This window comes from Rhinolophus sinicus, linkage group LG13, assembly GCF_036562045.2.
Source record: "Rhinolophus sinicus isolate RSC01 linkage group LG13, ASM3656204v1, whole genome shotgun sequence".
Lineage (NCBI taxonomy): Eukaryota > Metazoa > Chordata > Mammalia > Chiroptera > Rhinolophidae > Rhinolophus > Rhinolophus sinicus.
Window position 1 is genome coordinate 25,185,377 of NC_133762.1, and position 12,761 is coordinate 25,198,137.

The 12,761-nt window shown below is 54.3% G+C and overlaps 1 protein-coding gene across 1 annotated transcript in view; it reads right to left on the reverse strand.

The window, feature by feature from the left end:
* Positions 1–1,169: 1,169 nt before the first annotated feature.
* BCAS4 (breast carcinoma amplified sequence 4) overlaps positions 1,170–12,761 on the reverse strand; it is a 53,286-nt gene continuing 41,694 nt past the window's right edge. The window contains exon 5 of the mRNA XM_019726091.2: positions 1,170–1,700. Coding sequence (XP_019581650.1) covers positions 1,578–1,700 — 123 coding nt within the window. The 3' untranslated portion in view covers positions 1,170–1,577. The remainder of the gene's footprint in view (positions 1,701–12,761) is intronic.

Below are 12,761 nucleotides of genomic sequence, written 5' to 3' on the forward strand. Positions count from 1 at the left end.
CACTTCTCCCTGGTTCAGGCTCTGGAGGGAGATGGGAGCCTGGGCTTCTCCAGCAACCAACATATACTCAGCCTCCCGGAAATTGGTGTCCTCCCCACTTGTCTCAAAAATTAACTTTCCACAGAATCCTTGCTCTCCCTGAGCAGACTGGGGCACAGTGAGTATCTAGCCTCCTTCACTAAAAACAGTCATGATCAATACGATGCAGCCATGAGAATGAACGACCCGCAGCTCTCGCCAACAGGGACGCCCCCCACAGGCACAGTGCCAGCCAGGGAAGCCAGACACAAAGGCGACATACTGTGTGTGCGTCTCCCACTCACCCTTCAGTCCATAGAGGGCAGAAGCCAGCGACACCACCTGCACTGATAGGGGTCAGGGGCGCTGGCCTGGGCAGGGGGTGGGGCACTGGCTGGAAGGGAGCACGAGGGCTGCTGGGCGCTGACCACAGGTTTCGTCGTCTCTCCATCTGGGGGAGGGTTACACAGATGTGTTCAGTTTGTGAAACCTCGGTGAACCATCCACGGAGGTGCACCTTTCTGTATGTACATTAGACTTCCATAATTTAAAATAATTTATAATATAAATCTTTTATAAAAGTTTACAGAAACTACCTACACAGAAAAATGTCGGCTCTTCTTGAAACCAGGGTTTCACCACTATCTTTTAATTCTAAAAATTGTCCTAATATTGGCAAGACTCAACTTCTGGCTGCCGTCCTGCCTGATATATTAGTTAGATTTCCTTGAAATTCTAATGCAGGTCTGCAGGTGCAGGTCAGGTGTGTGTGTGTGTGTGTGTGTGTGTGTGTGTGTGTGTGTGTGTGTTTCTTGGCTCTGTGAGGAATTCCAGAAAAACTACAAATAGCCATTCCTAAAATGAGGACTATGGACTTTCAGGATAACAGCAGGAAACTCATCTGCAGGAGAAGAAATGAAGGCAAACACACCTTTGAAGCTGGGGAAGTCCTAAGGACCCCTGCATGCCTGCTGGGAATCTAAGCCACTCCTCCCCTGGCAGGTGCAGGCCAGGGGCTTCATCAGGAGCAGATTCCCAGGGGCAGGCTTGTCCAGGTGACAGGAGGACCCTTCAAGGAAACATTTACACAGCATAAAAAGCAATAGGTCATCAACGTCTCCCCACCCCCATTCTCACACCCAGACCACACATGACCTCTTGACATCTTTATTGACACAATTCACAGGCCAGTGGGCACTGGGGTTTGCAGACAAACCATCCAACACGGATGGATGCACCTGGAGCCACACAGCCCGGTGGCACCAGGTGAGTCCCCCATGATTCCCATGCAAAGCCCTTCAGAGAGAAAGTCCCCCCTGTCCCTCAGGTATAGTGACTTGTCAGACCTGACCACCTCATCCTAAAACACCAGGCAGGCCAAACGTTGGTGGGAAATGCCTTCCCCAGCTCCTCCCGGAGGCACTGCCACACGTGGGTTCCAACTGCTTCTCCAAGCCCCGTGGCCTCACATGAGGGAGGAAATTCAGCAAACAAATTGACAACAATAAATAATATATGAAAAACAAAACCCGACGTCTGTGATGGCAGGACCGCAACGCTCACAGACGCTGATGGCATTTGGGGGTCTGGGGGGCTGCCTTCCCGGCGTCCACAGGAAAATAGTCCTCAGTCCTGTACAACGTGGGCAGCTTATACGTCGGGGGCGTCGGCGTAGACAGTTTCTGGAATGACAGAAAACGGGGTGCCCTATCAGCCATGGGACTCCACTTGCTCTGTGACCCAAGAATTCCAGTTGGAGGAATTCATCCTACAGGCCAGTCGCACATGTGACTAAAAACTGGGTGACACTTTGGCAGCTGTGCCTGTGAGAGCCCAGGCCGCCTGCCTGCGGGGAGCTGGGCCGTCGAGTCGGTCCTGGTCCTGGATGGAGCACTTGCAGGTGTAGCTACAACGGGCAGACCCGGCTCTCACAGAGAATGGCTGAGAAAGTAAAGCGCACACGTGAGCAAAGGGGCCCGTACACCTGCAGGCATGTGGCACAGGCAGCCCTGCAGGACCCTCACCGCGGGAGCCTGGGCACAGAGCCTACTGCTGGGAGAAGAAGAACCGGGGGGCAGGCTGATTCTTCTTTCCCTCAGGACCCATCTGTGCTGCCTGAAGTTTATGCCAGATGCATGTGTTACTTAAAAAAAGAGAAAAAGAAGAAAAAAGAAAAAGAACCATTTTAAGACGTGCTTACTTATTTCTGGTGTGGATTTTGTTGAGGGGAGTTTCCATCAAGCACCCCTTCCTGAGCTCTAGTTGGCAGAACCCTCCAGGCTACATATGCATTTCGAGGAAAAACCACCTCAAACTTGGCCCCACACGGGAATCTCTTGGGAGAGTTATGAAAGCTTGTGCCCAGGCCCCGCCCTGAGTCTGATGTCATGGGTCAGGGGTGTGGCCCCGGCATCAGGGTGCTTCCAAGCTCTCAGGCAACGGTTCTCACGTAGAGCCAAGGCTGAGCCCAGTGACTTACCACCCAGGGGAGGGAGGGTCTGCCAGGCTGTGGGACTGGGGCTCCATGGTGGACCAGCAGGGGCATGGGCAGGTATGTGGGGCTCACAGGGGTGCAGAGGGAGGTTTCTGTATGTCTCTACCAGCTACCCTCTGCCCTGCCCCTCACAGCTCCAACTGTTCCATGTCCTAGGCCCCTGTGGCACCTCTGGCTGAGACCCGGCTCTGGCCCAGCCTGTAGCTGCTGTCACAGGTGCCAGGGCAACTAGCCCGTGGGGCTCCAGCCTGTGGTTAGATAGCGTCCATCCTGTCAACCACTACCTCACTCAGCGCCCGTGCCCGGCCAGGCCCTGTTCTGTGCGCTGAGGACACACCTGCAGTCCCAGCCACCATGGGACTTGCCGTCTGGTGGGGACACAGGAACCACAGCACCACGGGACGAGGGCTATTGGCAGGAGGCACAGAGGCCTACAGAACCCAGACGGAGGGTTCAGGGAGCCACTGAGGAGCTCACCCACCCAGTGGGACAGATGGGGTTCCAGGCTGCAGACTGGCGCTCTGTGGCACACTGGGCACTGAAACCCCTCCATCTAGAGTCGGGTCAGTGTGTGGACAGGGACGAACTGAACCCAGGGCCAGGTCAGCTGGGCTCTTGAGACCATGCTAACTTCCTAGGAGACCAAGGAGCCATTGAGCCAGTAATTAGGTGAGAGTGTGTGTGTGTGTGTGTGTGTGTGTGTGTGTGTAATTGGATATATGATTTAGAAAGAGCAGAACAGAGACTAGACTGGAGGGGAAAGAAGGAACCAGGGAGGACGCTGTTGCAGATGTCCCTACAGGCGAGAACAGCTGGGTTTAGGGTGGGAGAGGAGAGAGTCTAATGTCTGAGCCCCAAAGCCCTGAACTCTTCGCCCACCAAGCCCTCTCTGTTGCAGAAGGAAACCATCAAAAGATTTTAAATAAGGCAGAACGTGGTCAGGTGTCCAGGGAGCACATTCCTCCCTGTGTCACCACTGCACATCGGGAAAACCAGGACGAGCAGTTCACGTTGGCCAAGGGGCCAGCCTCACCACAGGATAAACAGAACGTTCGATCCACTCAGCCCCGCACTCAGCCCACCTCGGCTCAGCCCACGGGGGGATCCTTGGGACATAGGCCTTTCCCACCTGCCCCCGCACAGCACCTTCCTGAGCTGCATCCCACCCCGCAGATCAGACACAAGTCCTCTGACAGCACCGAGACCAGAACACAACTGGGAAATGAGCCACAAGGTACATACACCTCACAGCCAGGAGGATGCAACGTGTAGATGACCCATGGTTTTCAATGACCTTCACCCTGTTTCTCCATGGCCGTGTCATCTAGAAAACACAACATTCAAGTGAATTATGGCAGTTCAAAGACCAGCTCCCTCATCCTGACACGAGGCTTGGGGGCCAAAGAGCATTTTGCGATCCTGGAAAGACAGGTTTAGGACCTGAGCAAGGGGAGGGGCCCATGAGGTCCCCAAAGGTCAGAGACCAGGCCAGGCCAGAGACAGGGTCCCAGCCCAGCAGTCCTGGGGCTGCTGGGCGACATCCTGACCCCCCTGTTCTTTTTGAAGTGATTCTACCAACAGGGAAGGGGACTTTGCCTCCTCCCTTGAGGAGACAGACTTCCAAAAAAGGAGGACAATCAGTATAATTATGACGGGACCAAGGAGAAGTGGTCAGAAGAGATTTTTAGCAGCTTTAGATGTAATCATGTCTTTAGTTCCAGTGAGATGTAATGCAAGAAACGGTGGCGTCTTTCCTGGGGATGGAAGGAAACATCACTCCTGCCTTCGGAGAGCGAGGAAAAACAGGGTTGCAGGAAGAGGGGAGCCCAGCCAGACGGGACTATTGGGTTATCAAAGAGCTGCTTGCATGTACACTATGAAAGGAAGTCTTCACAAGGAACCCACAGGGGCTCATGAGAACAAGCCATTCCGAACAAGCTCGCCCTCCCTTTTTGAAAGGTTCCCCAGCCTGGGTGATGAGAGAAAGGCTGGGGAGGCGGGGGGGCTCCATCTCGGCCCTGGACCAAGCCACTGACATCTTGGAGCACGTGGAGAAATGTGGGAAAGTGACTCACAGCTGGTTGGAGCACTGGGCCTGAAGTCAGCCATGGAGCCACAGCCTGTGACGAGCCAGCGGGCTCAGAATGTGGCCCTTTTAGCCCCAAATTGCTTTTGGAGAATGGGTGGGTGTGGGGTGGGCGTGTGCTGTTTCTGCCTGTCCAGCACCCACCTCCCCTTCTGGTACCTGCATTTTGATTTCCCTGTGGGATCACTCGTATCAGCTCCCATCCAGGCTGCTCTCCCCACCCCACCCCACGGCTAAAGGAGGGGTGAGAGGAGGCCTGACCTTCCTGAGCAGTGATTGGTCCAGGGATAAGCATGTGATCCAAGCGAGGCCAATGAGAAACAACCTTGAGTCTTGTTTTTGAGACAGGGAGGTTCCCCCGTCCCAGGTTCCTATGAGGGTGGGCCACGAGCCTCAGGGCCACTTCTGCCCCCACACTGTGGGGCCTGCCTGAGCAGGACGCCAACCCAGGGAAGCAAAGTTGGGAGATGGAGCAAGACAGAGACCTGACAATATCATCTGAACATCTGAATCGAGTGTTGCCTGAGGCTAGAGTTACCCTGGGATTTTTCCTGTTCTGGAGCTGTGGCATTCTCCTTGCTTCAGCCACGTTGACTGGGTTGTTGGCACTTGCAACCAAGAGTCCGGCTGAAAATGAATTATAAGCCCACAGTGGTGCCAGTGAGCACTCGGAAACCAGCCTTTGAATCAGCAGGTGAGGGCCGACCTGTGAGGCTGAAAACAGCCCGGCACCCCAGATGCTGCCGGGAGAACAGAGCTGCCGCATGAGAGGCCAGGCCCCACCACTGGCACACTAGGAGGCCGTGGAAAACCACCCCTGCCACACCCCTCTTCTCTGGATTCTCACGGCGACCTGCAACGAGAGGGGTCATCCCCATCTCAGAGGTGGCAGGAGCCAGGGAACCATGCAGCTGGGTCCATTCAGGCCTGTCTGGCTCCATCACCCCACAAGGCTCTTGCCACTGACTCGATTCCTGGAGGACAGAGCAGGAAACCCAAACCCTTGAGAATCTCAGGGGACTTCAGAGATCGCCACCTCCTAACCCTCACCCTACAGCTGTTACTGAGTCCCCTTCTAGGGGCGGCCGGGTAAGCAAGGAAGGGTGTCCAACTCTGGGCTCCTGCCCAAGTCTGCAGGCAGGAAAGTTCCCCCAGCTCAGGACAGGATGGGAGACCTGGAAACCTGATACTGCAAATCCAGGGCTCTGCCACAGCCCCTCCCTCCCTCCGCCCCCCTTGTCCCCTCCCCCAGCTCAGAGTCTGACTGCTGGCCTCTGCCAGAGGGACGTCTGGGCGCTGGGCCGGTGTGCTGCCCAGGTCTACCCACACGGATACACCTTCCTCACTTCCACCCTGGGTGCCCGAGTTCCATCCCCCACAGCCCACACATCACATGCACAGGAGCGTTGTGATGTTTTAAAAAGGAATTAACTGCACGCATGTGAAAAATCAGGACATTTCCCATGAAAACCAGACTGCCAGCTTCTCTTGGAAAATCGGATGCTCTGATCCCTCTGGGCTCACAGCCCTTTGTGGCCCCAGGTGGCCGAGCTGAGAAGCAGCAGGGGCTCTCCTGTGGGCCACCGGCCCCACCAGGCCACTTTACCATTTCTTTAACCTGCCCTCCAGCAGTCTGCACCCCCAAGCAGTTCCTTTTCTGATAAAGACCCCAAATGGCTGCTGCAGCATGTGTTTCCAGAAACTCCCCCACAGACTCTTGTAAGTCCTGGCCCACCTTCTTCTCTGTCTAGCGAAGCCCCAACTGGACAGCCATGGTCCTGGCTACTTTCTGTCCAGGCCAGGGAGAGCAAACTTGTAAAGAGCCAGACAGTGAATATTTGAGGCTATGCAAACCCTGTGGTCCGTGGTCTCTGTCACAACCACTCAACATGGCCCATGTAGCACAAAAGCAGCCACAGACAAAAAGGAAATGAATGGTATGGCTGTGTGCCAATAAAACTTTATTCACAAAGATGGGGGCAGGCCAGATTTGGCTTTAGGCCATAGTTTGCCCCTGAATTAAATCTGACTTCCTAAATAGAACAAGAACTGCAAACCCTCCCCTGTATCTCCCATACAAGTGGGCAATGAGTAATAGGTCAGCAGACACAGGCTGCAGGATTCAGGGCCAGGCCTGCTTTGCTGACTGTCCCCAGGCCTGAGTGGTATTTGCTGGCTGCTCTTAGGCCATCCCTGCAACTGCAGCCTGTCCTGGCTCACCCAGCATCCCCTACCCTCAAAGAAGCAGGTCACATGACTGCCCCACTCACAGGCTGGCTCTGAGGTTCCACAGGGCCAGCCAAACGGGCTCTGAGGCCCCAGGCTGACCATTTGCAGAAGCCCCGGTGCCCAGACGCCCACCCTCATCCCCAAATCATCAGGCACCCCCCAGCCCCAAGGGACTTGGGAGAGGCCCTTCCCACTGAGAAAATAATTACATCTCCTGTGCCCCAGGTCACATACATCATCTCTGACCCCCACAGCATTCCTTTAAGATAAGGGTTTCTCATCCTCTTGAGCCTCACTTTCCTCTCTGTAAAATGGGGATGAAACAATCCACTTCTCAGAGTCCTGCCTGGAACACAGCAGTGATGCTGGAGCTACTGCAGCCACCTTGGGACCATGAGGGTAAAAGCCACATGCTAAGGATGGCCGAGTGGCCTCAGTCCCTGAACACTTCCTTGAGAAGACCCATGAGCTCAACTGGCCACCTCGGACTTCTTGTCACATGAGGAAAACACACAAACCCTATTTGGTTAAACCACTTTAGTCAGGTTTCTGTGACACAGACGAACACAGCCTGACTGACACATGCTGCTATTATTCTCATAATAGCAAGTTGCCCATGGTCACACAGACAGTAAATGGTGAGAGCCAGGACTCAAACCCAGGTTGTTTAGATAATGGGATAATCTCCAAAGAAAGTAAAAACTGCTAGATGTAAGAACAAGCAGACAGGAGGAGATACAAATCTCAAAATAATTCCAAAAAGTACAAAAGAACTCCAAGTAATGTATGTATTGCCCCTGCCAGGAGCTGGAGCCTAACTGCTGCCCCACCCCTCGCTGAGTGGGGGCAGAATTTGGTGACTTGCTTCCAAAGGTAGAGTATGGAAGGTGGGCTGAGGAGAGTAACTGCCCAGCGGAGAAATCTGGCCAGCACACCCTCGGCCAGGTGGTCAGGCTTTCATCAGTGCGATGTCATGTTGACAGCATGTCCCCCGGATGTGATGTGATGAGAAGGGTACTTCACTTCTATGGTCCACCTCCCCAAAACCCATCCCAGTCTAAACCACAAAAAAAGTCAGCCGTAATCGAGGGATATTGTAAAACATACCTAACCAATGTTCTCAAAATTGTCAAAGTCATGCAAAACAAGGAAAGTCTGAGAAGCTGTCACAGACCCAAGGTGGCCAGGAGACATGATGACTAAATATAATATGGTTGAATAAACTGCAGAGCTAATTAATAGTGAGGTATCGATGCTGGGCCCTTAGCTGTGAAGATAAAGTAAAGATAAGATGCTAACAATAGGGGAAGCCGGGTGAGGGGTATGGGGGAAATCTCTGTATTATCATAGCTACTTGTCTCTGATTCCAAAATAAAAACATTGAATTAGGGGGAGGGTGTGAGAAAAGCGAACAGGAGAAAGGGCTCTGGCTCTCTGCAGAGACCAAGCCCCCAGCCTCTCTTAAATCAACCCCAGTGACTGAGTGGTGAGCATTTCCTGAGCACCCCGTCCATGGCGCACTCTGCCAGTCCAGCACCCATTCATTCTCACAGCCACGGAGAGACGCACGTGTCCGTAGTCCCATTTTGCAGAGGAGGAAATTGAGGCTCAGAGAGGTACTTGTCCAACATCACCCAGCTAGGCGTTGGCAGAGCTGAATTTGAACCCAGGCCCACCCTGCTTCAGGATGTGCGCGGCCCCAGCACAGAGCCAGGACACAGGTGGCCCCGCGGCTGAGCCCAGCTGGGGGATGAGCTCTTGTCCAGGATTGAGGAGGTCCCTTCAGCATCTGCTTTCTGACACAGGACCCTCAGGAGCACCCCCTTACAGCTCCCTCAGCGACCACAAACTGGTGGCCTTTGGTTAGCATCTGGCCTGCAGACACGGCGGGTTTGGCCGATGCAAATTTAAAAATGAGTAAGCTGCCAACATGGAGGAACTGGGATGTTTCAAATAAATATCGAGTTCCTATTTCTCTTGAACAGCAGAGCTATCTGGCCACACTGGCTACGTCCCTGCAGGGTGCAATGAGCTGGTCCCTCTAGACAGGACAGTTGCTGTCTGGTTTGCCACTGAACCCTGCACGGTCTGACTCACTCATCCACACGACCAGCGGGCATCTGAGCTGGCAGTGGCTCCAGGCTCACGTCACGTTGCTCAGACAAGTCTCCATGGGCTTTTGAGGGCTGGACGGAGAAGGCTTTGCTTCCAGTCCCGTGCCTTGGGCCCCACGAGGTGGGAACTGCCAGCCTGCGGCCACCGCCAAACCCAGCGGCTGCTGCCTTTTACCTACGGTCTCCTCTGGTGCTCACAAGAGCCTAAGAGGCAGGGGCTGCCATGGTGCCTGTTTCATGGAGAAAGCAGGCTCAAAGAGGACAGGGGAAGGCCTGTGCCAGGGCCACACAGCTGGTACAAGTCAGAGCTGGGACTCAAACTGGCTCTTCTGAGCTCCTGGCACCGGCCCCCTGCCAAGGGTCAACCCATACGACCTCCCCCTTGGTGCCTCTGGCTCCTGCCTCAGGGCTTTCTGCACCTCAGGCCTGCCTGGCTGTCCTGTCTGTCTGCTCCAGGGCCCCCAGTCTTCCAGAAAGCTCTGACAGCTGTAAGCAGAGCTCCTCCCATCTCTCTGTAAGCAGCCCCTGCGAGTCCGCCCTGCCCTCAGGGTTGAGCTGGCCAGCCTCACGATGCCTGCTTGAGAGTAGTCCCCCTTCCCCTCAAAACCCTCCTCCCCAGCCTGGCCCCCAGCCCCAGCCTCTACCGGTCTGATGACCACAGCAGCTGGTGGCAGTGGGAGGCTGAGGCCCTGGTGACAGAGGAACAGATTCGGGGGCTCTGAGTGGGAGGACCCCAGCAGCAGGAAAAGCTGCTGTAATCTTGTTATAGGCAATGCTGACCCTGGCAGCTGCTCTAGAAGGTTCTCGGATCCCCATGGATTCTGCTTTTAGCTGGAGGAAAAGCGTTAACATGGAAACCAGCAGAGGGGGAGCCCTCAGAAGTTCTGCCAAGATGCCGGCTACTAAATCCAAACTCACACATAGTCAGGGAGGAGAGACAGGACCACCAGGCAACTAGGTCTGTCTGGGGGCCCCAGCTCCTGACTCAGAGTCTGATCTCTCCAACCTTGGCCCCTCCTCCCTGAGGCCCTCTGCCTTCTCTGCCCCACCTCCTGGGGGGCGGGGTCTGACTTCTCTCTAGTTGATGGCTTGCACTGGAGTCACCCTGTTTGAACACCAAGGCGCCTGGGTTTTTCTTCTCATCACACGGCCACTGGTTGCAATTGTCTGATTACAGACAAGATATATTTACATGAATATATTTAATTGAGCACCTGCTACGTTCTGGAGACCCAAGTCTACATAGGTATCACAAGCAATTTTACAGACAAGGAAACTGAGGCTTTAGGGGTTAAGTGACCCCCTGCAAGCCCAGCTGCTGACCAGAACCTCTATCCACCCAGGCTGCCCAAACCGGACACCTCGGCGTCACCCTCGACTCCCAACTGCAACATCCAACCATCCTCAATCCCTTCTGCTGTTTCTTCCCAAGCCCCGTCCCCATGGCCACTGCCACCCTGTGTGTTCCCCCTCTCAGCCTCTGCTCCTGCCCCGACCCATTCTCCACACAGCAGCCTGAGTGATTGTCCACAGAAACAAATGGGACCCTCTGCTAAGTACCTCCTTGTAGTGAGACTACAATCCGCCTCCTGGACTGGTCATCAGGCCCTGTCACCGGTCACCAACGGGCAGTCGTCAGGCTAAACCCAGACCAGAGGTGTGTTCCCTGCGGCCTCCACTGGGCTGAGTTTCTTTATTAATTAATATTGTTGCTTTTGTTTGCTTGTTGGTTTTATTCTCACATTTTAAAATGAAATGCCCTTTTTCTTGAAAAATGGATTTCAAGCTTCTTTTTAAACATCTAAAGCCCTGGCATACTGGGCAGAGACGACAAGCCAGCGCTGAGCAGTGGCCTCCCCTGTACAGGGGACGTGTACTCTCGTCCCCTCAGAGCTAGAGGTTTTCTACCCCAAATCCACATGATCCGCTGCCCTCTAACTCCGCCTGTCACCTCCCATCACCCACAGCTTTCCCGCTCAGGGCCAGAGCCTCACCAGGGTCGGTTCTGACTTGGTACATTTTTACCTGCTGTCCCCCATCAAGGCTGTTCTGCCAGGTATTTTTGTGCTGGTTCCTTCCTTCCTTCATACCCTGAGGGACTCACAATCATCGGTGTCACCGTCCCTCTTTCACTGCATATACTCTGTTTACCTTTTTCCATGGTTACTACCAGTCTCCACACCACCAAGCTGAGCTTCAGGGGGACAGAGCCACAGCCCTGGCAACAGCCAGAGCCTGGCACACAGGAGACACTCAGGTGATGAGAAACGCGTGGGCTCGAGTCTGCTCCATGCCCCAGGTGGAGCAGAAGGGTCTGGGGGCTGGCCTCCTGCCAAGTCAGCCTCAGGAGCCCAAGATCAATCAAGAACCGTGGCCTCCAGATAAGACCACCTGCAGGGTTAGTCATTCTGGAGTCGCTGGGTGGCTCAAGGTTGGCAGCCCCGCCCTGGCCAAGTCTGTGACCCACTATTGGAGACACGAGGTCACCTTAAAACGAAAGCACACGCTAAAAGCAGTGTGCTCCCCTGGCTGGGAGTCTGGAATAAAAAATAGGTGTGAAAGAAAACTGGTGAACTCCAAACAAGTCTGGAGTTTAGTAAATATTCTAGACCAATGCTGGTGTCTTGGCTTGAGGACGGCCGCGGTGATATAAGACAAGGACCATGGAGGGTACTGAGTAAGGGTCCCTTGGGGACTCTGTACTGTCTTTACAAGTTTTCTGCAAATCTACAATTATCTAGAACAGGGGTGGCTGGTTAGCTCAGGTGGTTAGAGTGTGGTGCTGATAACACCAAGGTTGCCGGTTCGATCCCCGCATGGGCCAGCATGAGCTGCGTGCGCCCTCCTTACAAAAAAATAAAAACAAAGTAAAATGATCTAAAACACAAAGGTCATTTAAAAATAAGTAAAGTGTATCCACAGTAGCATACGCAAAGCAGAGGCAACAACACAGATAACGAGCTATTAAATAATAACGGAATCAACATCATCGATAATGACAGCAATTAAACCTTACACGATCTCAATTACTGCTCACGACACCCCTATGCCGAGGATATGACTGTAAATCCCATTTTATAAATGTGACGACTAAGGCTCCGCGGGCTTAGAACTCACTCAAAGCATGATGCGTACAAGTGACAGACAGAGCCGGCCTCCTGGCGTGCCACCTGTGGTCACACAGGCCCAACGCCTGGTCTCATGCCCCGCGGTCACTGTCCTGAAATTCTTCAGAAGCTTTGACAAAGGGGTCTCGCATTTCCATTTTGCACTGGGCCCTACAAAGTCCGGAGCCGGGTGTGGTGACAGAGCTGGGTTTCCAACCGGGCCCTGTGTGTCCCCAGGGTGGGTGTTCTCCATCTGGCATCGTGCCTCAGACAGATCACACATGGACAGCATGGGGAAAGCACTCCCGGCTGAGAAAACACCGTGGGGCAAAGTGGTGGCAGGAGCAGGGGTGGGATTGGGGGGGCGGCCTCAGTGGATGGAGTTGGCTGGAGCCGGCACTGACCCACTCTGGGCACAGAGCAGGAGAAGGAGGGGTCGTTCCCAGCACAGGCAGCAAACCAGCCACCCACACCCAGCCGCCTGCTCAGTTCAGTGGCCTCCTTGTCAAACGGAGACAAGGAGATTCTGCCCGGGTACCCTGCCACCAGAGTCCCACCTCCTGGTGGCGTTCATGAGCCCACACCAACAGCTGGCTGCTGTCACACCAGAGTGTCCACTTCTCACTCTGAGGCTGGTTATCAATAGACTCCCTGGAGGTTTTGTGGGCTGGCCTCAAAGGTGGCTGGCTCCACAAAAGAATGTTGAAAATAGC